The sequence below is a fragment of the Ahaetulla prasina genome, chromosome 6 (assembly GCF_028640845.1).
Source record: "Ahaetulla prasina isolate Xishuangbanna chromosome 6, ASM2864084v1, whole genome shotgun sequence".
Taxonomy (NCBI): Eukaryota; Metazoa; Chordata; class Lepidosauria; order Squamata; family Colubridae; genus Ahaetulla; species Ahaetulla prasina.
Genome location: NC_080544.1, coordinates 48,140,842 through 48,168,017, shown reverse-complemented (window position 1 = coordinate 48,168,017; position 27,176 = coordinate 48,140,842). Strand labels below are relative to the sequence as shown.

Genomic DNA, 27,176 nt, shown 5'->3' with positions numbered 1-27,176 from the left:
CTTCCAGTCTGCATCGTGACTTAGATCAGGTTTCTGGTGCTAGCTCTGTATGAGTTCTTCAGTTATTACTTTTGCAATCGCAGTGGGTTTTTATGTATCGTTCACTGGAATTTGACAGCACTGTGTGGTTCCAAAATAATTGTTTATGGAAAAAACGGTGCTGCAAACTGCTCACTCTACAATGGAATGCATACTCCTATTAGCTCTCTACAAGACCCTACCAGAGTCCAAAACTCTAGAATCTGCCAATCCTCTTTTATTAGTTGTAGCTGGTGCTGCTGGTTCTGCTGGAAGAATGTGTCGTAATAAATAAGACAATACTTAATCTTGAATCAATAAATTTCCTAACTTTTTCCTGAAGAACTAAATCTGCAGTACTGTGTGTTACACATCTTATGAAAATATCCGACTATGAATGAAGACAAATATATGTGTCCGAGGATGTTGCAGGATCTTGCTTGATCACCAGGACCAGATATCTAGTCTTCTGAGCTTTCGGACTTGTGCTGGAGCCTATTCTAAGAACTTCATTGAGGATGGGCTCCAGTATGAGTCCAAAAGCTCATAAGGTTAAACCTCTGGTCCTGGTGGGATTGGATCCTGCAATATCTGCCTGTATTCTTGCCCTGTGGTCTTTTTTTTTTAAAAAAAAAAGTAGCCAGGATTCTATCCCATTTCTTCTTCCTTTTAACTAAACGATGTCATGTCTTTTCTAACACAAAATGCTAGCTATGAGTGAATTCTGGGCATGAATAATTTTTGAACTATAACTGTTATTTGACAACTCTCATTCCAGGTCAATCTAGCCTATGCCTATGAAACAAAGGATGCCCTCTGCCTGGTTCTAACCATCATGAATGGGGGAGACCTGAAATTCCATATCTACAATATGGGAAACCCAGGCTTTGAAGAAGAAAGAGCTTTGTTTTATGCTGCAGAGATTCTTTGTGGCTTAGAAGACCTACACAGGGAAAACACTGTGTACAGGTAGATTTTCTTTCATGCTTTCAGAAACTCGCATGGATTTGCAGCTTTAGAGAAATTCTGTTGTTTTTTTTAAAATATAATAATTCCATGTTCAATTAAACAGTTTGTCATCCGGGTACAGATATCTGTATAGAATGATAATCAAAATTTACAACAATATTCATTACATTAACACTGATTCTATATTTAAATGATAATATTAAACATAATAATCATAATATTTGCTCCTCTTTCTTAACATATCTTCTTTATTTCACTAAACTTTTTCTTTTGTTTCCGTTTCTAATTTCCGTTTTTGTTATATAACCATTGACAAAATAATAAAATTCTTATTATCCTCATATAATACTTCCTGTTTCTATACATAGGTATCAATATGTTTCTCATTAACTTTTTTTTAGCACCCTTAACAAACCCTTAACCCTTTTTAGCATCCTTAACAAAAGAGCAAAAAATGCAACATAGGTACCACGTCCAAATTAATTGGAATTTATGATTAGGGTTTAAGTGGCAAACTGTTAAATTCTCTCCCACCAAAAGGTGTGGCCTTGAACCAACAGTTATTGCACAGTTTATCATTACAAATCTAAATAAATTAATGGGTGTTTCAAAAATAGAAAAAAATAAGGTCATGATAAAAGAGCACTTTTCTTTTGCAAAAATGTTCTATTTCTTTGGAGAAAGAATTTATTTACAATTGAGTATTGGATTACAGGAATTATAATAATATATGGTTATGAAAATCATCTTACCAAGAAAAAAAATGATAATAATCCCATGACACAGCTTTTATAAATAATGGTGGGGTAAATATTGAATAACAATGTATGAAAATGATTTTTAACTATTTATATTGCAATTTAAAGTATGGGAAAAACTTTTTTTCCCCTAATGGCAAGTGAGCTATGAAAGAAAAAAGAGAGGAAAATCAGTCCTATCTCCAAGACATTTTTTTCTGCACCATCATATCTCATAAAATCTGCACAAGATTTTGCTGAATCACTGTGTTTGAGGCACATAAGGAACGTCCATATTGGGATTGGAGTGTCTTCAGTGCCTGGCTGAGAAATTGGCTCAGACTCATTACCTCTGCCTTTACACTCCAGAAATTGTGTTTCATTTGGAACCTGAAACAAATATATTTTGGCGTAAAAATTCAGACAAACCATTCTGGAATATTTTGCTTGTTCCAGGTTTTGTCATTAACAAATTCCAGAGGGGTTTTATGGGGTGAGTAGAGCAAGGATGATGCACCATCCTTCTCTCCCTTCCTCTGCCCCATGGTCTGGGCACTGGCCCATTTACCAATTTTCCCAACAGTTTTATTCCTATCTTCCCTTAGCCACCATCTTGAATTCAATTGGATTTCTGCCTCTCAGCCTCTCCGGGTCAAAGAGATGCTACAGTCCAACTTGGACCACGTAACTCCCCTCTCTCTTTTCCTCCTGTTCTTCCTTCTAAACTAGAAGGCTTTATGGCCACTTATCTTCTTTTCTTAGACATAAGGGAAGGTAGGGAAGGAGGGGTGCTAGGAAAATTTGGGGAAAGGTGGGCTGTATTTGAATTTTTGGATGGTAGTAGACCACCTAATGGTCCTCAAATTTTTACAGTGCCTTTCTTTCCCTGCCCTCTGTAGTTGTAACCCACCACAGTTGCTCTTGAATTCAAGTATTTCCCAGCCTGCCTAATTTCTTCTCTGCGATCTTCCAGTTGCCTTTGTTTCTCTATCCCTAACTCACTGCTGTTGATGGCTTTGCTTTTTTCCCACTTTCCCCATCCCACTACAGTTTTGCTTGGACCAGTCACATGTGGGGCAGGTGTCATGTCTTGACACTTATTCTGGATCTATATTCAGACAAAACATGCATTTCTTCTTAACGTGAGCTACCCAAAAGTGACTGTTCCATACGTGAAATGCTCATTTCAGATATTATCAAGTGACAAGCAATTGTTCCTGCTTCTTTATTTGTATACATAATGCAGGAGGGGTTGTTATTCCCATTAAACTCCCCTTAAAATCGGTTAAAACCCCCCTGGACTTCAACAACTATCTGACCTTAGGACCTTTCGCCGCGAACTTAAAACCTATTTATTCCGCCTTGCTGGACTGGCTTGATTTTTAAAATTTTTAATTTGATTTTATGGGTTTTAAATTTTTGTCAATTTTATAGGGTGTTATTGTTTTTTAAATTTGGCAATTTGAATAAGTTTTTTAAGGGTTGTTTTTAGTATTGTATGTATTGTTCCTTTTGTATTTTATTTTGGCTGTTCATTGCCCTGAGTCCTTCGGGAGAAGGGCGGTATACAAATTAAAATATTATTATTATTATTATTATTATTATTATTATTATTATTATTATTATTATTATTATTATTATTATTATTATTATTATTATTCAGATCCTGCAAAATACTAACACCATAGGGATTGTAATGTAATTAACCATAACAGTTTCTGATAACATCTGCACTTCTGCAAAATTCTCTCTATGCTTTATTCTTCATAGTTCTTTCTATCTCCATGTGATTTCCAATGCCTGAATATTGAGCCCAAGTGCTAAATACCGTTTTGATCAGGAACCTATCTATTAAAGGTGCTTTTAAAGATAAATAAAACAAAGAGGCAAAGATCTGAAGCATCCAAAGATCTAATAGCCCTGCTTGAAATTAAGGGATGAATTCTTTTGCCTTTTCATAAGAATAACTGACTATGAGAGTAATTATTCATTTACAAGAGAAAGTTTATGGCATTCATTAGGTCACCCAAATGCAAGAATTGCTAAAAACCACTGTGCTATGTTGTTGTTTTTAAAAGGTAATGTTTTTGGCAATGCTGATTTATATATATTTATATATGAACTGACAAGAGTACTCCTAAGGTGATTTTACCACCTCACTTTTACCCAGGAAACAATTTACTTAAATAAAATAATGCAAGTGAGTGTGTTAAATAAGATAGTACACCTTCACAAATTACATCCCTAACATACGAAAATTATGTTTTTGTTCTAAGATTATGACACAAGAATTGTTTAGAATACATCAAGTTGTCCATCAGACCAATTGGCGATAGGAAGGGTCCTGAAACTCCTTTTCAGTATTTTAGATTGTTCTCAGAAATGATTTAAGCTTTGTCGTTACTTGGAAGTAAACTTAATTATTTTTCCTCTATTAATCACTGGGGAACTTTTTATTTGTTCAAAATATATTATGTGCACTATTTGTTATTATAAGCAAAGGCACATGAACTAAGAACATTTTGGTTCTCTTCTTTTTGTTAGTTTAAATTCCTATTGACCTCACAAGATAAACTTCACAAGATAAACCAGTGCTAACAAGCCTCCTTTTAAAACAAATAATACTGAGAAAATATGTGAAGAGAATGAGGATGTAAAATGGATGGCTTTATTTTAAATACCACCAAAGGCTTATTCTTGGTGTTTAACAAAAAGGCACATGTTGGATTAATGTGATAAAGGGCTATTCTCAGCGTACTTTTTCATCCTAATTTTAAACAATTCTTTGAACAGCTAGAGGTCTTAATCCATTGCTTTCTCCACATTGGTTGTAGATATTTAATATTGGAGGGGTCATTTCAGGCACTGAATTCTGAAGAAAGAAAGAAATAGTTGCAATTCCACAAAACGTAATAGCTGTGCTTTTTGAATATCCGTCCATCCACAAGACCTGTTAAAACAGACCTACCGCCGGGGTGAAATTCAGCAGGTTCTGACAGGTTCTGGAGAACTGGTAGCGGAAATTTTGAGTAGTTCAGAGAACCAGCAAATACCACCTCTGGCTGGCCCCAGAGTGGGGTGGGAATGGAGATTTTGCAGTATCCTTTCCCTGCCACACCCACAGAACCAGTAGTAAAAAAAATTGAATGCTACCACTGACCTATTGCATATATCCATATCAGTTTAGAATCTTGCAGAAGACATACCATATCTGTGCGGTCTTTTCTTTTTAACAGACTATCACTTATATCTGAATTCATTCCTAATGGACAGAGAAAGAATAACCTAAAGATATCTCCTTTCAAGAGAACTCTACATTCAATCATCCTATATTTCTGAAACAGAAATAGTTAATAGTTTCCATTGCAATTTCTCAGTTGCAGACTGAGACGTGGTTTTCATACTATAGACAAATCTACAGGGCTTCTCAACCTTGGCAACTTTAACTCCCAGAATTCCTCCAGCCAACTACATGAATTGGAAGTCCAGACATCTTAAATTTACTAAGATTGAGAAATGCTGTTCTGACGGCTGCCACAATAGCTGGCTAAAGAACACATACAAAATACTCTGCATGGTGTCCTTATTGGTCACATCCAGCTGAAGTGAATGGCCCGAGATTGTGGTAGGCTATGATTTTCATGTTGCTGCAAAACCATGTTTTTTAATTGACTTGCAGAATTCTTTTGATAGGTAAACTGACACCCAACTGCCTAAATGGTTGGAAAGTACTTGCAATTTCCATTTTATCAAAGCAATTTCCACAGAAATAACAGCAATGTTTCTTTTTTTTTTTCCTCAGGGATTTGAAGCCAGAAAATATCCTGTTAGATGATTATGGTAAGTCTGAGAGCTTTAGGTAAAACATTTTTGTCTACAGTAAAATGGCTTATATATAGCTGTCAACTTACTTTCATGTTATTAGCCATAATGTACTTTCAAAAAAACAAAAATCCACCTTTTTCACGTTTTCTTTTTTGAAAGTCAGGTGAAAAAATTGTATAATCCCATCCGTGCCCATATGTGTGACATATCACTCTCAGTTTTGGATTTTGTCCCTTCCATAGTGGCCAAATTTGTTTAAATACAATCTGTAGCCATCAAAAGTTTGCCCATTTCTGTAGGAACAGGTAACATACAATGCTTGGAAAGTCTGTTAGTCAACAATGCAGTTTTGTTTTTCAGCCAAGTTTTGCTTTTCTGGGATGGAAAGCTTCTGGCATGGCATCCTTTCAAGGGGATTTTGAAGAAATTAAATGCATTAAAAAAGTGTTTTTTAATGTTTAGTGCATAGTCAAGATTAACATTCTTTAAATTCTCCCTACTATCTGAGACCATCTCATGTTCAAGCTTGTACTTTTATCTGAAAGCAGAGGGACATTTGGCCTGCCCTAATACCAAGCAGTTTCCTTGATCAATTTTTCAGATGAGTTCCTCCAAAGAACTGGTATTATTTTCTTCCCTGCAGTGGTTAGATTTGTTTTGACAATATATTTAATAGGAAAATAATTGTTTTCTACAGATTCATGCCTATGCTAAAACAAAATTTCACCTCCACTTTAGGCCACATCAGAATATCTGATTTGGGACTAGCTGTTAAAATTCCTGAGGGTGACTCTATCCGTGGACGAGTAGGAACAGTTGGTTATATGGGTGAGTGGTCTGAAATAGTCTGTTGTTTTCAACTTTGAAGACTATTATTTCAACTCTGTAACATAAAAGAAAAAAACAAACTCTGTTCATGCATGATAAGCAGTCACAATTCAGCATGACTGAACAGATGGCTGAATCTCTGATATGTAGGATCACTTGACCAAGTCACAATTCTCTGTAGGTCCTCCCCTAACTGCTTGAGTACAAAGGCAGCATCCCCCAGATTGGCTTTATGTAACACTCAGCTTGATAAAAGTTAAAAATATATTTATTTAATAAGAACAGCACATGAAATAAGGAATTGTGAGGATTGTCAGTAAACATGGCAACCATGAATGGCTTGAGGAAGAACAAAATAGCACTCACCTAATGAATCATCTGAATATTAATCAGCATTTAGATCAGTGTCAGCACTCCCATTGTTTTAAAGTTATGTCCTAGATACTTTTATGACTTAATTCCTCCTCCCTTCACCACCACCACCAAGAGCTATAGTTGTCCATTTATATTTCATACCAAACTCTGTATTGCAGCTGACTGCAGAGAAAAACATTTAATATAGGAATTGTTCTGAAAAATTGTAAGTAGGTTTTTTTTCATTTTTGGTAGTTTTCATTTCATTTCTCTAAGGTGAATGACATATTAAATAGAGTCCATAGAACTTCTAGCATGTATTTGTAAATCTTAGTAAATATGCTTCAGAGTATTTAAAAAAAATGAAATGAGATTATTGCAAATAAATGGCACTAAGATTTCAATTTAAATCAGAGATGGGCATGTGAGATTGTTTCCTGGGTCTTGTGTACTCTTAGCACCACTTTTGCAGTCCCTTAAGCCCCTTCCCATTACGCTACCAAACACTGGGGATGCAGTTGCTTGCTGTAATGATTGTAGGCAACACAAAATTGTCATGATCACATGAGGACATGATGTGATTTAAGCAAATTAGTAAAATTCACATCATTCACATAATAACATCATTGTAAAATCATTGTGACTTGTACCAGACTCCAGTGTGTAAGAAAACTAATTTCATATCACATATAGTAATGTCAATGGTGAAATTCGAACCGGTTTGCTACAGGTTCACTGGACGCATGTGCGCTACATGCCAAATGCACACTGCGCATGCATGCACTATACACACCAAAAGGAGGCTTGGGAAGGTAAGTAGAAGCGAGGGGAGTATCAGCTGTGGCACGCAATTTAGCTTTGCTAGAAAGCAGCATTTCCTGCTTTCTAGCAAAGCTAAACCCTGTGCTACAGCTGATTGTCGGAAATACCGGTTTGGAGGAACCGGTAGCTTTTTTTAACTACCAGTTCGCCTAAATCGGTAGCTTTTTAAACTGCCAGTTCTCCCGAACTAGTAGCTTTTTTAACTACCGGTTTGGGCGAACTGGAGTGAACCGATAGCATTTCACCCCTGAATAATGTGATGTGTGATAAAAAAAATTAATCAAATGCATTATTGAGGGTCTGGAGGAAATATCAATATAAATTAGATGGAAAGATTCCAATATGGGCAATCCCGAGACACATGATAGAAAATATAAATATATATCAAAAGATGGAGGTAGTTACCTATAAAGAACTCCTTTGTATGGAAAAGGGGGAATTACAATTAAAATCCAGAGAAAAGATGGGGGAAGAAGGGAAAAATTATACATGGTTTCAATATGGACAATTACAAGCTAGATGGAAATTAGATCAAAAAATAGGTATTAAGCAAACTGAGGATAATTTGTTAAAACAAATGAGAGATCAAGGTCAACAGCATATTAAGAGGTTGTATAATGTATTAGTAGAAATAGACTCAGAGACTGAATTGGTTAAGGATTGTATGATTAAGTGGGCACAAAATTTTCAGCAACCAATAATGTTGGAAACTTGGGAAAGAATTTGGGTGAGGAATGTTAAATTTACACAAGCGCAAAATATGAGAGAAAATTTTTATAAGATGTTTTACAGATGGCATTTAGACCGCAAAAAGTTGTCATGTATGTATCCTAATGTACAGGCTAAATGTTGGAGATGTGATTGTGAAGATGCCACTTATTACCATATATGGTGGACTTGCAAAAAAGTTAAAGCATTTTGGATTAAAGTATGGTGGATTATGCAGAACATTCTGAAAAAGAAGATTAAGTTTACTCCACAGTTCTTTCTACTAGGAATAATTATGGATTGTACAGCTATAGAGACTAAATTGATTTTGAACTTAATAACAGCCGCAAGACTTTTGATTGCTCAATATTGGAAGAAAGAAGAATTACCTACAATTGAAGAATGGACACTCAAAGTATCAAATCTGGCAGAAATGGCAAAAATTTCTGCTTATTTGAAAGACTACACACAAGAAAAATATATTTTAGAATGGAAAATGTGGATTGATTATATTCAAAATAAGTATCAGATAAAAAAATATCGAATAGCATATGAGTAAATTTAGGAAATATTTTGTATTAGATATATTTCTGAAGGAGAGGGGAATTGAGAGTGTGATTAAGTGTGGAGTGACTAGACATTATAATTTAAGATTTATTTCTGATTATGATTGTTAGTTTTGATACCCTGCATTTTGTTCTGGGAAGTCGGGGGGAGGGGTAAGGGGGAGGGGAACTGGGGGGTTGAGGGTGGAGGATGGAGTGATGGTTAATGTACAGGGATTATTGAAGATATATAAATATAATTAATGTAGGATCCGGTCTGCCCAGCTACCATTTTAGAATGGTGGGGAGGGAGAAAGGAGGAGAGAGTAGGAGGTAGGAAAGAGGAGAAGAGGGAGAAGAGGAAGGAAGAAGGGTAGAAGAGGGAGAAGGAAGGTGTAGGGTGGAGGGAGGAGAGGATGTAGATAAGAGAAGGGGAGGAAGGTCTGGAAAGTAGAAGAAGGTAGAAGAGAGAAGAGAGTTAAAAGGAGGGGGTGGTGACTGGGCAAGCCCAACTAATTGTATATGATTGTACATTGGATGCGTTGTTGGATATGAATGTAAAAATAAAACTTTTTTAGAAAAAAAGGGGAAAAAAAGAAAACTAATTAAATATAGACTGTTGTTAGGGGTAAGCTTATATGATACCATATCCTTTACAGATCCTTGAAAAGATCCATTCTGATATTTTCTGATGGGGCAAAGCAAATAGTTGGAGTGATGCAGATTACCACCTGACACATATCCTTATGTATTCACAGTATATATTATCACAGGGTAAACAGTGGTCTCCATTCCTATTTAAATCCTGGAAATACATATTTGAACTATCATGGAGAATAATTGTTTCCAACTATACAGAAGTGACCCTATATTAATGGCTTAATTTTATTATTATAATTACCTGTGAAATAAGTTCCACTAAGTTTCCCTCCTAGTATCAAATTGATCCTTGGCCAGACTAAATGGAATCTCTTATTTCATTCTTGCTTTGATACTCATGCTGACGTCAATATAGACATAGGAATTTTTTTCCATTGTCTCTTTTCTTTTTCCCAGCTCCAGAAGTCTTGAATAACCAGCGATATACCTTTAGTCCTGATTACTGGGGATTAGGCTGCTTAATCTATGAAATGATTGCAGGACAGTCACCCTTTCGAGGAAGGAAAGAGAAGGTGAAGCGAGAAGAAGTAGACAGGAGAGTCTTGGAGATGGAAGAGGTGTATTCCCATAAATTCTCTGAAGAAGCAAAATCTATCTGCAAAATGGTAAGGAGGTGACTTGGTGTGAAAATCAATCAGTCGACTGTAATGATCAGATAATTATGAGATAATGATTAAAACTACTTGTGGAAAAGCTTTTACATGCCTAGGGGTGTACAGATATATTGGCCTTTAACCCACCATAGACCTTGAGCAGGAATTATAAAATCTGAATTCCACTGCATGTGAAGTGACACTATTGAGGTAATAGGTCGTTTGCTGATCAAGGCCCTAGCAAATATTAAATTTTGCTACCTTCTAGAACTAGCCTTAGTTTTCACAAGTTTCTTTCCCAGTGTTTCATTTGTTAATATAGTGAAAGCTGTCAATGACTTTTGTTTGCCTTTCCATGAAATGTGTTTCCCCTTTGGTAAGATGTACATTTTGAAATGTTTCTCACTACAACTACTTCCTTGCTTTCATGAGTTCTAAATGATTTGAAGTTATACCAAGCCAGTGCTATCTACGGTGTTATACCAAGCCAGTGCTATCTACGGTGTTTTCCCAAATTCAGACTTCCACTAAGCAGCTTTTCCACCATTACTTGGAAATGCCAGGACCGAGCTGTTTTGAACTTTTTGCCTAAAAAAGATTAAACCATTAAACTAGGAATCATCAGAATGTGAGGTCATGATGGAGATCATATTTGTTCCCACTCAAAGAAAGCTGCCTTCATTTCTTGGGATCCATTTATTTTTATTTATTTTATTTATTTATTTATTTTGTCACATAGTATATATAAGCATAAGCATGAAATAACTAAACAATACATAAGCATATATATAAGTATGAGTATATAATAACTATATTAATTGGATCTAATGAAAGGAAACAATAGGACAGGAACGGTAGGCATTCTTGTGCTCTTATGCATGCCCTCTTAGGAATGGTGTGAGGTCAATAGTAGACAGTTTTTGGTTGAAGCTTTGGGGATTTTGGGAAGAGACCACAGAGTCAGGTAGTGTATTCCAAGCATTAACAACTCTGTTACTGAAGTCATATTTTCTACAATGAAGATTGGAGCGGTTCACATTAAGCTTAAATCTATTGTGTGCTCGTGTATTGTTGCAATTGAAGCTGAAATAGTCTTCAATAGGAAGGACATTGTAACAGATGATTCTATGAGTTAAACTCAGGTCATGTCGAAGGCGGCTTAGTTCTAAATTTTCTAAACCCAGGATTTCAAGTCTGATGGCTTTTTTTTTTTTTTTTTTGCTGGGAGTCTCCTTTGACAGACTTTATTTGTATAGCCACAGTCCCAGATCACTTCTGAGCACCACTTGCTAGGCTTGTGGCATTCTAGACTAGGGTCACCAAGCATAGCTTTCAATAGGTTGCTTTCTTGGGGCATTTTACCATAAAACATTGGTCAGTTGCTGTGACAAACTTGAACTAAACTGGGACATCATACTGGATTCTGGAGTGAACCTGCATTATCTGAATGCAACCCATGCTTGGCATCAATTCTTGGAGAAGAAGAAAATCTAATGGTGGAAGACTGGGCTGAGTACTAGAATATGGAAAACCAGGCACAGCATGATGTCCATCATTTAGAAGTTGAAAGAAGAATAAGGGGGAAGGTGGATAGATTATCTTGTAAGGTACTCAGGAATAGGTTGAAGCTATAATAGGAACTACTGCTGAGAGGACAAAAGCCATTGAAGGCAAATCCTGATCTCAGGATTGAGTTGTGTCAGATATCGAATTTTGAATATACAAAATTCTAACACAGAAATTACAGTTCCAAACTACAGTTTGTCTAAGGAAAACAGGATCCCTGTCCTATTCAGAGACCTTGTCCAAGGGTTTTCTGACAGAATTTTCATAGATAGATATACGTTCTGAGGTTATGGTTAGCACCATGAAGTTTGAGAAGCCCTACACTGTAACTCTTTTCTGTAAAGACACAGTTTGCCTTGCTCTTATCTCAGAAGTTGTGGGAAATTACAATCTACCATTTTTTCATGCTTTAAGCCAGTTGCATGGTGTAGTCCAGTAGGCAGATATTTTACATCCATGTTTTTCTGGTTATGAAACCTTCTGTTATGAATTGCTATGTAATAAGTCTAACGTGACTCATTACTCGTTCACAGGAGTTTACTGTCACTGTATAATGTTTTTTTAAAAAACATTAAGTTTGCTGAGAGGAATTTTTTATTTCAAAATTAGATTTTATCCTTTTCAACATTTAACTCAGTTATCCTGCACAGGGATTCTTGAGTATCAGTGTAGAGTATCGATTACAATTTTGGACTGGGCCTGTGGAGACCCAGATGAAACTCCCTGGTGAACTGCATAACTCACAAGGTTGCCGCAGTGCAAGGAGGCTGTGTGATCTCCTTGAAAGGTAGGGATAAAAATGAAATCAATTAAAAGGGATCTCCCCACAGGGCCCTCTCTACTAATTTCTTCAATGAAAGGCTTCATTTTTTAAGGCCAGTGATGAGCATGTTGTGGGGGTGGGGAAACCTGAATCAAAGGAGTTTCCTAGACTTTCTTGATTCTTACTGCCATCCAGTCCAGAAATATAAATTTCCTGTGCTGCCATATTCCAAAAGGTGTTGTGTTCCAGTAAAACACAGTTCAGCAACACCCTCTGAAATGACCATGACTTGAAACTGTGGGTGCCTTGATGCCAACACTGACACATGCAGGAAAATCTTAGAGGTTTGTTCCATTTGCCGTGTGTCATCCACCCATGCCTGCTTTTAAGTCCTGAATGCATCCACAGTTGGATCCAAGCACAACCAGATCCAAGTTCTAGAAACAAGGCTCACTGTTGAAAAATTCCTGTGATGTTTCCTAACGTCAGTAAACGGTGTTTGTAAACTAAATGCTTCAGTAATATGCTGTGCCGGGGATACTGTAATTAGTGTTCCCTTTTCATTTAGATTTGTCCAGCCTTGGGAACATTTTAGCTGGAGAATTTTCCAGAATCATTTGCCAAATCTTGGCTGGAGTGTGAATGCATCTACCTGCTTCTGTCCCTTCAGACTGAAGAATGCTTATAAAACCAATCTGGTTAAGCAATTGAAGGAAACCAACTGCAGTTAACTTTCTATTACATATGTTTTCTGGGGCCTAATTACATAAATTCATTATTTTAATGATTTCTAAATTGCAAGTTTATACAAATACTTCATGCTTATGAAATTGTTAACTTTTCTATTGCTGCCCTCTAACGGACAAAGAGTGAACATCCTCTGGAAAAATCTTTCAATCTGTTTTCTTCGTCATTTTTCTAATCAATGAAGTTAACAGTCTAACCACACATGTTTGCTCAGAAGAGAGTCCAGTTGAGTTCAATCATCTTTTCCTTAGTTTATTTTTGTTACTGAATGAAGCTTGACATTACTAGCCCATAATCATTGAGCTACCTTAGTTTTCTAATATTCCTCAGCGAAATTCCTTTAGCATTCCCCCCCCCACCCCAAACAAGTAATAAGACTGAAATAAAAACCAGTAAAATAGTATATGCTTGGCAGAATAATATTGATGATGGATTGATGATGATATCTGTTGAATGCTAGAATAATTTTATATCTCAGTTACCAGAGCTGCAAAATGAGTGAGGTAATAATGATGCTTTCAAGTTCTACTACAGTTAGTCCTCAACTTACAACTAAGTTGAGCCCAAAATTTCTGTTATTAAGTGAGACATTTGTTAAGTGAGTTTTGCCCCATTTTACAACTTTTCTCGCCACAGTTATTAAGTGAATCACCACAGCTGATAAGTTAGTAACCCGGTTGTTAAATGAATCTGGCTTCACCATTGACTGCTTGTCAGAAGGTCGCAAACCTTGGGACACAGCAATGGTCACAAATATGAACCAATTGCCAAGCATCTGAATTTGAACACATGATCATGGGAATGCTGTAATGGTTGTAAGTATGAAAAAAGGCCATAAGTCACTTTTTTCAGTCCCATTTTAACTTTGAACACTAAACAAACTGTTGTAAATTGAGGACTACCTGTATTAATGAGTATTGTATATGATTTCTATCTTCACATTACCCATTTATATGCTAACCTTTCTTTTGCAAAATGATTTCTACTTTTACTTAGAAGCTGAAACTGCACTTCAGCCAGTGGTGGGATTCAGCCAGTACGCATCTATTCAGAGAATCAGTTTTTAACTTTCTAAGCAGTTGTTGGAAGAAATCTTATTTTGTTTTTTTCCACTTTACGGGGCTCATCATGTAAGGAAGGCAGGAAGGAAACATTCTGATGTTGTTTCTAGCCTAATCTTTATTGCCCTGCTTACAGAAACTGCCTCTCTGGTTAATCCTTATTACAATGTAACAGCTAAGGTTAAACACCCATCGATGTGAGTGATGTTGTGTTGGCCACGCTTACCCAGCTGGTCATTAGGGCAGAGAACTGGTTGTTAAATTAATTGAATCCCACCACTGACTTCAGCCAACTGAACATCATCTCTCTAAGCTCATTGTGTTAACACATATTGAAGGATAAAGCACCTTGTTGATCAATGGAGCTTATTCCCAGCTAACAATTATTCATGGAGTTTAATCTTCTGGTCTTAATAAATTGGATTCTCCCATAGGGCAGTGCCTACTTTGAAAATTATTAGGAAAAACTTTGGACCTCACCCAAGTGTTGTATCTCTGTCTGATTCCTTAAAAACACCTACTATTTTTGCAGCCAGGAAAAAAAAAAGATAAATAAAGGAACATGACTCTTTAAAGCAGCAACATCTTTTGTTCAGGATTGCACAGAAGCATATAGTTGTTTTAAGGAATATTGGAAGGCATTTTATTCAGATGAGGTTTGAACATATCAACCAAAACATGTCCAAACATACTAGACAGTGTGGCTCTTTAAAAATCGGGGGGAAGGGGTGTTTATTTTATTATTAAATTTATATGCTGCACATCTCACTATCCAAATTCGTAATGAGCTCTGGAATTTTGTGCTGTGCAGATCCAAGCCTCAAAGCTCTTGAAGACGCTGTCTCTTTGCTTCTATCTAGTGGGTTTCAAGAGGTTTGCAGCCTGGTTCTGGTAAATCTAAATCTAGTAGTGTACAGAACTTCATTTGTGATTATTGGTAAAGATATATGGCAGAAAACAATTTGCATTCACCTGCCCAAGCATTCACAAGTAAATCTATCTATTATTCATTCATTTGTTGATTTTTAAGCTATTATTTCTCTTCATATATCCCATCATCCTTGATTTTTTCCCATCAGAGTAACCCTGTGAAGTAAATTGGGCTGATTGACTAACCCTAAGTAATCTAGTGAGACTTTCCAATTGAGGTGGGACTTGAATCTACTCTTAATCTATTTAAACTTTCACCACTAGTTTATTCTGGCTCTCAATAACTCTGGAGTAAGAGATAAAATGTTGGAAAACTTTAGGAACTCCTAATAATTTATCAGGCATAATTCTATAAAACATGGTTACATTCAAAGTTAATCTTGCTTTTGAGCTCGAAACTATTATAAGGAACCCAGTATGTGTTTAAATCTGTAGCACATTCTACCAACAGTTTGCAGATCAAATCATATTGAGTAATGCAGGGAAAAATCTGTGCAGGAATTTCTTGAAGGTCATTGACAAAATGAGATTAGGTATATGCAGATAGGATTATGGTAGCTAAATAAAATAAATAAGACAGTTAATTAGACTTAAAATAGAGAAGTGATATGAGTTATTTTATAAAACATTGATAAGATTATTAAATATATTCAGTAAGTAAAGATCCAACTTTTTAAAAACACATATGTGAAAGTAAGAATTAATAGTTGCATTTTAGCTCCAGCAAATAAGGATAACGAAATGAAAGAACCTGGGAAAATTTTTCAGAAAAGTTACACAAATTTGTGCAATGTTCCTCAAAATTCGTTTGTGCTTTATTGTGCTTAGCCAATAAAATATTCAGTTCAATTCAACTTCTTGATTAAGGAAGTCTAAAGAAAAATAATTCTGCTGGGACACATGAATAGATAATTTCCTGATTGCTTATTTGTACCCTATGGCTATCATTAAGTGTTGTAAGTGTTGTACCTTAACGAATGTATCTTTTCTTTTATGTACAGTGAGAGCATATGCACCAAGACAAATTCCTTGTGTGTCCAATCACACTCGGCCAATAAAAATTCTATTCTATTCTATTCTATAATTGGGAATGAAATAAGAGTGCAGAAAACATGATTGGGCTATTCAGAGGCTTGAAAATGTAAAGATTTCATGAGTTATTTGCCTAAAAAATATTTTTGGGCAAATAACTCATGAAGAATTGGGGGTGGAGTGGTGAAATTGAAGAGAGAGAGAATGCTAGAAGAACTATTTCAGAGGCTGGTACAGAAATGAATGAATGAATAATTAATTAATTAATGTTAGTGTCCAAGAACAAAATGCTGAAAAAGAAATCATAAAGCTTTAAAAACAAATATACATTATGTAATAGCAGAAATATGGGTATGGTTGCCAATGAAGTACAGTGTGATTTATTTAGCACCTGTGTAAAGATTGCATCTGTGTCTGACAAGTGGAAGAACACATTATGGCTCCCTTAAACAAAATGAAAGGTAACAAGACTAGATGCAAAAAAACCCAGAGGATAAATTTGTTCAGTTTACCCAGAGGGGTGCTTGTTAGAATTCTGATTAAAATGATGCCAGAAGTAGCATGAAATTATCAAACAAAATTTGATAAGTACAAGTGCACAGTATGGACTTCTTTTCTGAAGGTCACTTAGAAATGCAGGAATGTGAGAAATTAAATCCAGTATGATAAAATGGAAAGGCTTGAGTAATGGAACTTTTTGCAAATATAGAAAGTTGCCAACTGTGATAAAAGCAGTATATGACGGAAGTAATAGATGAAAATTTGCAGAATGCTTTGTGAATGGTTCAACACTTAGGCAAGGATATTGCCTTGGTTGTTTAATATATTCATAGATATATTGTACAAAGAATATTTATCGTAACATTATATATAGTTTATTTTACAGCGTGAATTAATATTCAAGGTTAGACAAGATAATAGTGTCAGCCAACAGTATCTACTAGGGGTTGGGGGTGGAATGAGGGTCAAACTGAAGAAAGCATCACCACAGTATTGTGATACAAGCACACACCTTTTCCACATTTGTCTCAACATTGTATACCTGCTCCAAAAGGACAGGGACTCTGACATGACATTGTAACATTGCTGTCAATATTATAATCAAAAGGTTTTTTAAATGTTATTGCAATTTTTAAAAGAGACATATTGGGGGGATTATAAGAAATAAAGTATACTAGAATAAACAATAGTATCAAATTAATTAATTTTGAATTGTAATACCATCACAGATCCTTTAACAATAACTCTAATTGGACTAGGAGTATGCAGCTTAGTATAATTATTGTCTGCATAATATCTGATCAGAACCCACCAGGAGTTCGTCAACAGGACTCGCCAGAAGTGGCCTCATTACAAAGATGACCCACAAAACAATTTGCTACGGCTTGCTGTTTTCAAAAGGAGCACCATTTTCACCTTGTCACAAATTTCACTTACTTTTTCATGCTATATATATTGTATTACTTAAATACTTTCATTTCATGGGAAAAATGCCAAAGATAATATTGCCTACATTCCAAACATGAGATATCTCTTATTAAAGGCTGGACTGCCACATATTTGCCTTTATTTTTTATTACATAGTAAAGTACGAATGGCAAATTATTTTTTATAAGTACCATTCCCATTAGGATATAAAGAAAATGTTTGGGTTTCTCTACATGCAATAGGATTCAACAAATATTTTCTGATAATTGCCTTGCCATCTTTTCAGCTACTGAACAAAGATGTGAAACAGAGGCTGGGATGTCAGGGCGGTGCAGCTGAAGTCAAGAGTCACCCGTTTTTCAAGAGCATGAATTTCAAACGTCTCCAAGCAGGAATGCTGGAGCCCCCTTTCATCCCTGACGTAAGTGACGCTTAAAAAAGAGAGCTGAAGTAGAATTTGAAAATATATATATATGACCTACTGCTTAAATCTGTATTTTTAACGGTTGAAGTCTATCATCCTTGAGAAGCTGTTGAATATGTACTTACGATGGTTGAAATCTGACTTCTCTAAGTTAGGGTCATATGCAGTGGTGAGATTCACGTAATTTAACAACCAGTTCTCTGCCCTAATGATTTCTTCCAACAACCAGTTTGCCAAACTGCTCAGATAGTTAACAACCGGTTCTCCCGAAATAGTGCGAACTGGCTGAATCCCACCACTGGTCATATGTATCTTGACTTTGAATGTCTAATAATTCTGATTCCATCACCAATTGAAATTTCATAACAGTGTTTTGGATGAAGCCCCTATAGGCAGCCTTACACATCTTGTTCTCTTTAGATGTTTCCTGCCTTCATCTATGGCATGCTTTCAATAATTATGTCAGTTGTTAACTTACTATTTGTTAGCCATTAATAGTGAGGTCCCTAATGTTCAGTTGATACTCATCAAGCTCCATGCCCCCTCTATTTTAAAGCAAAAATTAAATATTCTTTTAATTTAAAATAAAATTACTGTGAAAGCTAGCATAGTGCAAAGCATCAGGATTATCTGTATTTTCAAAAAAAAGCCCATAGATTGCATAGATATCCCCAAAACTATTTTTATTTTTATAAGCCCAGTGCTTCCTTTTTTTCTTTTTTTTTTTGAGTGTATCCAACAGCCCATAAAAAGGGGGACGGATCCATATGGTATGATGGAGATAATATCAAAGAACAGCCTGATATGTTTGCCTTCTAATAAATGGGTTTTGGATGGATTAGTTCAGCAGAAACAAATGCTAAAACATCTCGGTTGTTTTGGTCTTAACCACAACAAATCCAGACGAATGGGGGGAACGGTTATGCAAGGTGATTAGGCCAAGGCTGGGGTGTATTATACCTGCCTTTACTCTCACCTCTGCATGTCCTAAGCGCTAGCCTCCCAGTCTCCATTTCCTCTTACCAGTATATTCCCTCTCGGCCTCTCTTCAGCTGCTGCTGCCACAAAAGTCCCAGCACGGCATCACTCATTCACCTGCCATATGATCTCCCCAGCACTGTACCTCCCTTTCCTTTGTTCCCTGCTTTCTTCAGATGCCAATGTGTATGCCATTCTCAAGGAAATCTTGGCTTGCTCTTATTCTGCCAAATCATTTCTGCTTTTTCTCTAGAGTCTAGAGCTATCATATCAGTGTTGCAAAAACACAAGGGACCAAAAGATGGCAGGAAAGAATTAGATACAGATTTCAAATCTTTTTGCTGCCCTCTTCTGGTTGCGTTTTGCAGATCTGATAGACCTATTCTTCTAACTGTTCCAAAAGAAACAGGATTTAAAATAAAAAAGTGGTGGAGGGCCCTGGTTTTAGAAAAACAAAATTCTCAGAGTTATAGCTCTCTTTCCCAAAGAAAAAAATTACATTTTTTTTTCTTTTGAAAAAAATGCAGTCTTCAAGAAGAAAGGGTATAGATTTATGAATGCTGTGAGAGGAGAAGCAGACAAACTCAGAAGGATCAAGTTAATGTTGGGAAAACTAGCACGAGTAGCTTGGAGAGTCTGGATAGGCTTAGAAGGATTGGATAGACTTGGAAAGATGGAATGTATGAAGGGTGGAAGGGCACAAAGGGACTAGATGAAGGGCATTGCAAGGGCAGGAAGGCAGTGAGTGAGTGGATACAAGTGCTGAGGAAGGTGAGAGGAAGAGCAGCAAGGGGATGCAAGGGAGCGCAAAAGGTCTGGGGGACATAGAGTGCATTTGACAACTCACTCATTTGACCCATCGGCATGGACTTTTTGCCCAAAGCAAGAAATGTTCTTAATGACCTCAAATAGTACCAACCATATGTTGTTGCTATCTTACTCTTACTCTTTTTTTTGGTGCTGGGGCAGCCAAGAGCAGTGTACTGCAAAGATGTGTTGGATATTGAGCAGTTTTCCACTGTCAAGGGAGTGAACCTGGACCAAACAGATGATGATTTCTATTCCAAGTTTTCTACAGGTTCTGTATCTATCCCATGGCAAAATGAGGTAATTATATATTTACTCATGCTTCCCTAAATACTTTTCTATCAGCCTTTCAGAATTTCATAAATGTCAAGCATATACTTGAAATATTCTAAATAACTTACTTCTTCAACTTGGATGTATTCTGCAGAATTTTAAAATAAAAAAAGTATGTTGCTTTAATATTTAACTATGCACTTTGAAAGGATGTACCATCAGTTTTGTTTTATTAAAGAGACAGAAAGTGATTATTTCAAAATATGCAATTGTAAAATTTCAAACATCATTTTTTTGCAGACAGGGCTACAATTACCTGATGATAAAAAAAGCTAAGAATAACTTTTGTAATGAAAGACATTATTGCTTCCATGTGCAACAGTTAGTTAATTGGGATTAAGACCAACTAAAGTTTAGTTTTGCTGCATCCAATATGTTGTGTAAGTCAGTTGAAGACTCACCATTTTTGCTACTCATAATAAAGAAATATTTTGGACATGTAAGGTTTGTATCAGATTGAGCAAGCTGAAGAAAATAGTGATTGGACTGGAATGATAAGGCAGTAGAGAAGAGTGTCCAAAATTTAGAGAGAGTTGCAGAATATTCTAAATTGCTTTTTAAAAAGGATGCATTGGTTATCGCCGTGAGCTAAAAACACACTATTTATTCAAGCGGGACTGGCATAATAGTTTTACTATTTTAAATTGGGTTTTTACTATTTTAGGGTTTTTAAATTTTTAAGCTTTTAATGTCGGCCTTTTTTCTGTAATTTGCTTTGTTTTAACTTCTGGTTTTAATTGTATATATATTGAGTTTTATTCTTGGCTGTACACCGCTCTGAGTCCTTCGGGAGAAGGGCGGTATAAAAATCTAATAGATAATAATAATAATAATAATAATAATAATAATAATAATAATAATAATAATAATAATAATAATAATAATAATAATAATAATAATAAATAATAATAATATATAATAATGTATGACTATAACTTGTTGCTGGCAATCCTTATGATTTATATTGATATATTGATCATCAATTGTGTTGTAAATGTTGTACCTTGATGAACGTATCTTTTCTTTTATGTACACTGAGAGCATATGCACCAAGACAAATTCCTTGTGTGTCCAATCACACTTGGCCAATAAAATTCTATTCTATTCTATTCTATTCTAATAATAATAATAATGATAATAATAATACTGTATGTTATTGTAATCATTTATGTTAGATTTATATCTTATGTGTGGTTTAGGAGCTCAAATTCACATCATGTCCTGCTTTTGATTTCAGTACTGACTCACACAGTTCATGTAGTAATTCAGTATACTCAAGGTCAAAAGATAATAATAGCAAAACACACAAACACTTGCCCAAATGATTTGCTTTTCAATAGGAGCACACAGAAGAATATCCGATTTCAGTCCAAGGTTCCAAGAGCCAGGTCAGGATTGTCAACCAGTCCAGAAGTGAGAGGTTGATGGTTTCTTACACAAGATTCATTGAAACACTGCACAAGAACCATAAATCCAATGGATATTTCCAACAAAGAGTCGGGGCTGCCTCTTAAATTAGCCTGTAGCTAATCAAGTGATTTACTCCTTTACTTGGCAAAGAGTCTCATAAAATATTGCTCTGTTCTCCTTTCTACTTGCCTGGTGCAGAAGCTCAGTGGCTTTATATCATCTTCACCTGACTGATCCAATGTCCATGTGATGCCTGTTTTTGATCAGCCACATGTGACTCTGGACTTGTGTCTAATCAGGCTGGCATTCCACATGTTCATGTGGAGCACCTTATTTGGATTCAGATTCAGAATCTGGGTCCTGAGCCTAGATCAAGGCACATAATGCTCCTTTCTCATAATTTCCCCCATAAGAAGTAAGGTAGGTTGAGAGAGTGACTGATGTGATGGAATGTTGGATTCCCAGGAGGGAAATGATGCATTCCAGAGATGTAAGAGGCAATTCAGTCCAGATGTCACATATGGAAAAAAAAGAGAGCAAAGACAGTCCATTTCTAATTGTTTATGGAATATTTTATAAATGCGGAGTGCTCAATCTGGCAAAATCCTATCTACAGGCTGCCTCTGTACTTTCCATAACTTGAAAACTGATTATCTTTCAATGAGCAGCCAATCTTCCTCCTATCTAGGTATATTCTGTTGCGTCTTTATAAATGATGAATTCTATCTAATAAGTCTAGAGTTTTCCCTGGTTTTCATTGTGGGTTCCAATAAATAATTTTTTCTCTTTCATCTTGCTAGATGATGGAAACAGAATGTTTTAAAGAACTAAACTTATTTGGACCAAATGGTACTATCTCACCAGACCTTAACAAAAACTATCCTCCAGAACCACCGAAGAAAGGATTGCTGCATCGAATATTTAAACGTCAGGTAAGAGTTTCTAAAAGCATTATACACAAATAAGAGCTTCTATATATGATGCAGCATATTCATAATGCATATATTTTATTAAATAAATATTCAATAAACTTTATCTATATTCCAAAATGTCCAAATATTGTCATGGCATATGACATTTACCATTATAGTCTAGTGATGGATGAAAACAAGCTTTTGCCATGCTGGTGTCCTCAGATCATATTATATGCAGCTATTCATTATGGACTGGGGCAAGTTTGTGATGAAAGAAAGTTCAGAAACTAAAACACCACCTTTTCTTCAGGTCTTAGGTCCTGATATATAATTACTGTTGACCAAAAAATGAAACTTATTGCCTGAACATGGTATAAGAAATCCTACTTGGACTGAATGACATAGTTGCAGCACATGGCAGTATGTTTGTAAAACATTTGGAAGGAGAAGGCATTATCTATTCATAATTGACTAGCAAGGTAGATATGGCTAGTCATAAAACATAAAGGTACTAGAAGACACACTAAGAAACTTGTCTAGTGCCACAGTGCTAGGACAAATAGGCACTTTGCAGGTTTGCAAATGGCCACCATTTGCAGATTTTATGAATGCCAATCAGGTTTATTATATAGAAGATTTAGAAGCATTCTTGTATATAAAGAAGATGCTAGGAGCTGATGCTTTGCATTCTACCAGATAATAAAATTGCAGTAGCTCAAGAGGTCCTGGTCCAAACAGAAGTCTCCTCAGAACCCAGTGGCTTAAGGAGAGTTGAGGGTAAGAAACTCTTGTAAATGGACATGCAGTTAAAAGAACGCGATATCCCCTTCTTTTATGCCACACTTTATATCAATCAAATGGACAGATGTAATCTAGAGCATTACAGGCAAATAGTTACGTTTTCTGGAAATTGCAGGCAGATTCATCTAGAATGATTTGGAAAAACTAACTTTTTCACATCTTTCTTCCATTTTAAAAAAATTTTCCAGCATCAGAACAATTCCAAGAGCGCTCCAAACTCAAAGGCCAATTTAAATCATCACATAAATTCCAATCATGTCAGTTCAAACTCTACTGGGAGCAGTTAGCTTTTTCTGGCTTATGGATATTACATCCTTCCACTGATAGAGTATCAAGCATCAAGAATGAGAAGAGCACCCACCATCGAGCTAGAAGATCAACAATTTCTAACCATGGAAGGTTTTTTCCCTCCTGTCTGTTCCTTCTAGGGAAGCTTCCCATTTTATGAAGATATTTACTCTCAGGTCTGTTTTTAGGGGTGGAACTTGAGGTCTTATGACTGAACATTGTATCATACTGCAATAGAAATTGGAAGCTGACAACTTGCACGTATTTAAAATTGCATCCTAACTAGAACTGAACTTCGTCCTTATTATTTTTAAAGAAAAGGTTTTGTAAATTTCTCTATTGTCTCAGTTTACATTTTGTACATTTGTATTTAAATGAAAGTCAAACTTGGGGTTGTATATTTTCTGAGCAGCAGCTTGTAAAGCCATGTGTTTTAAGACCTTTTTAGTGTTTTTTTTTTAAGAAAAAGTGATCAATACTTCCAGTCTCAAATGAGAGAGGTTGTTTTTTGTTTTGTAAATATAGAAAATTGTACATATGTTCCTTTTTCCTATTGCTTCAGTTGATACTTTTTTTATAACTAACTTCACTTTTGTGTTTTGTTTTGTTTTTTGTTAACAGCAACACTGCAGACTAGTGTCTTCCCTCCCCCCTGTTTTGTTAAAAGCCTTGTATCTAATCAACTTAGACCTACAAAGTTTGCTCACTCTAGAGAGGCTAAAAGGCTATGTCTGAAGTTCATGACATCATGGGACCATTGTTGCTATTTGCACTTTTTTTTGTAGCTCTTACATTCGTTGCTGAAAAATCAAATCCTGTTTAAAATCTCACATTTTTTTTTCTTCCCTGGGCTGAAATTCTATAACTATTGCTAGAAAAAAGCAAAAAGTGAGCACATGTGAAGTTGGACCCTGGTAGCTCCCTTCAAGAAGACAATAAGATAGTTCTTCATTATGTTATCTCGTGGTTTCACCTTTAATTGGGCTTGCACAGTTCATGGAGAAATGGCTCTTAAATGTACACTGGATTTGCAGAAATGCCCATTTGATTCCTGAGTCAACATCTGTTTGCTAGTGTATTTGCTGCATCCCAGAACAAGAGTGTAATTGGTGCAATTGGTGTAGTCTGTATGCCAGCTGGTGCTTCCCAATACTCCTGCTCTCGTGGATGTAGCTTCTTGTGCTCTAGCTTCCATTTACGATATGGCAACAATGAAGGGAGTTGAATACCAGGAAGCTGAGCTCTTAATCGGAGCTTCTGTATGTAATGTTTTTTTATCTGTCCACTTTCCATTGTTCCAAGAACTTTTGAGATACCAGGAATGTGAAAAAAGATGTAATAGTTAGAGCTTCTTTAAACATCTTGGCCACTTTCTGGTTGTAAGATATGACTAAATTGCATGGATTATCTTTCCCTGATTGGGGAAGTCAAACTTTGGACATTTATTTATGAAGAAGGAAGAGGCAATTTCTCGTTTGGACTTAATTCATAAATAATCTCTTTTTTAAATAATAGTTTGCAGTATGATAGAAAGAAGTGTCAATTTTACCTTTAATCTCTTGAATTTAAGGAAAATTTAAGAGCTTTAAACTGCAGAAATGGAGGTTACATAAATGCCAATTTTCACCATCTACATCCAGAATACTACAACCAGTACCATGTTTCCCTGAAAATAAGATCCTGTCTTTCATTTTTTTGAAGCCTGAAATAAGCGCTTGGCCTTATTGCCATGTGCTCAAAAGCCCGATTGGACTTATTATCAGGGGATGTCTTATTTTGGGGGAAACAGTGTAGTATCCCACACCAATTTTAAAAGGTGGGATTTCGGATGGTTTAATGTTTCTTCTTTCTTAGTAGAGGAAGATAGAATTTCAAATGATCAGTAATTTTGAGTATTTCAAACACTCAATAATTGTGAAAGAGATTTATCTCATGTGAATATTTGAATCCATTTGAAATGTCTATATCTCTTTTTAAATCAGAGAGACATGGATCCTTCCCCAGTAAACAGGCTATGTTTAAACAAATATTTATGAAATATAATTGTGGATTGTAATATACTTGCTTTCTGCAGGTGATAGTATTTCAAAGGTGGGAGCCTGTTTCCAAGGTTTTGGTCTCTTAACATATTTTTACAGGATAAACTTAGACTTTTCAAAAAATGTGTGTTTGGTATGAAACATGTTGGGTTCTTCCTCTGAGGTATTTCAACATGTAGCACACCTTTCTATGTCTATATAAAATATTTCCCATCAATGACAACCAAGATCAGGGTTGAGCTTTAGACTAAAAAGCCACTTGCATTTGTATCCTGAGACATTAAAAACATTTGATTTTTCTGCCATAATCATTCTTGTAGTCAACCATAATCAATAATCTAAACCAGGGGTCCCCAATCCATGGGCCGTGGACCGCCACTAGTCCACGGACCACCAGGAATCAGGCCATGCAAGCAAGTGAAGCTTCATCTGCTCATGTGTGAGATCCAGGCAGTACGCAAAACCACACACATCCAGTCGGTGGAAAAAATGATGGAAAAAATGCCTGCCCCCAAACCGGTCTCTGGCATCAAAAAGGTTGAGGGCCTCTAAACTATAAACTTCATCTAAATCAGATGAAAAGATTGCAACCCAAGTCAAGGGCATAAATGCTTCATTTTCACACCACCAGTTCATGGAAATTCAGCTGTTCTGGATTTCTGGATTTTGAAAGTGTACATAAATGTGTGCTTCTCTTTGTATTTACACATGCACACATGAATTCTCTGGTATCTCATGCATTCTGAATAAAAAAAGATAATTACTAAGCACAATGCCATACTTACGTTTTGCATGTGTAACTTTCTGAGTAATTCTTAGTGGAATAGTAGCCCGGGATTTCTCTGTTAGGCTGATACACAAATGTAATTAACTGATGCAAGGGATGGATGTCAGTTAAAAATATGGGCTGCATTAATCTGAAATGAAGATCTAGGCAATCTACCTACAAAAAAAAAACATTTGTTTTAGAACTGTGGGTTCTATACAGTAAGAGATAAAACTTTTCTCCCTATGTTCTTGAGAGCAGCTCATCTTCCTTCCATACAAGTGGAAGCAATTTTAATTTTGGATGAAAGAGAAAGACAGTGAACCCTCTCACTAAGGAGTATTTACGGTGTCATCCACTGAAGGCAGATATTTCATCCATTAACACTGGTATTTCTGCCCTTTCATCTGCTTCTGTCAAAGTGCAAATCACATCATAGCCTTTTTTCTCCTGCAGCTTCACTTTCATTATGATAATGGTCTCCTCTTTCCCTAGGCCAATTTAATTGGAATGGAGTTCCAGGTAGTAATAGGCAAAAGCTCGACACAATTCTGGCAACCTCAGCAAAGAAGAGCAAAATTAAGTTAAGTGGTGGAAAGAAGATTGAACTTGAAGTAGGGGGCCTGTCTGAGTCGTTTCTAAAAAGACATCCAGAAGCTGTGAATTTTCTTTCAGTGTTTTTCTTCACTATTGCAACTTATTAACAACAATAATAGTTACATTACAGCAATAAAACACAACTTAGCTTGTATAGGACATCAGCTCATGTACATACATACATACATACATACATACATACATACATACATACATACATACACCATGTTTCC

At 35.9% G+C, this 27,176-nt stretch overlaps 1 protein-coding gene across 1 annotated transcript in view; it reads left to right on the top strand.

Moving 5' to 3' along the window:
* Positions 1–25,685, top strand: part of GRK5 (G protein-coupled receptor kinase 5) — a 165,035-nt gene extending 139,350 nt beyond the window's left edge. The window contains exons 9-16 of the mRNA XM_058188420.1: positions 797–987; positions 5,527–5,564; positions 6,288–6,377; positions 9,863–10,071; positions 17,873–18,007; positions 19,958–20,095; positions 22,339–22,470; positions 23,442–25,685. Of these exons, the coding sequence (XP_058044403.1) occupies positions 797–987; positions 5,527–5,564; positions 6,288–6,377; positions 9,863–10,071; positions 17,873–18,007; positions 19,958–20,095; positions 22,339–22,470; positions 23,442–23,540 (1,032 nt within the window). The 3' untranslated portion in view covers positions 23,541–25,685. The remainder of the gene's footprint in view (positions 1–796; positions 988–5,526; positions 5,565–6,287; positions 6,378–9,862; positions 10,072–17,872; positions 18,008–19,957; positions 20,096–22,338; positions 22,471–23,441) is intronic.
* Positions 25,686–27,176: the final 1,491 nt, after the last annotated feature.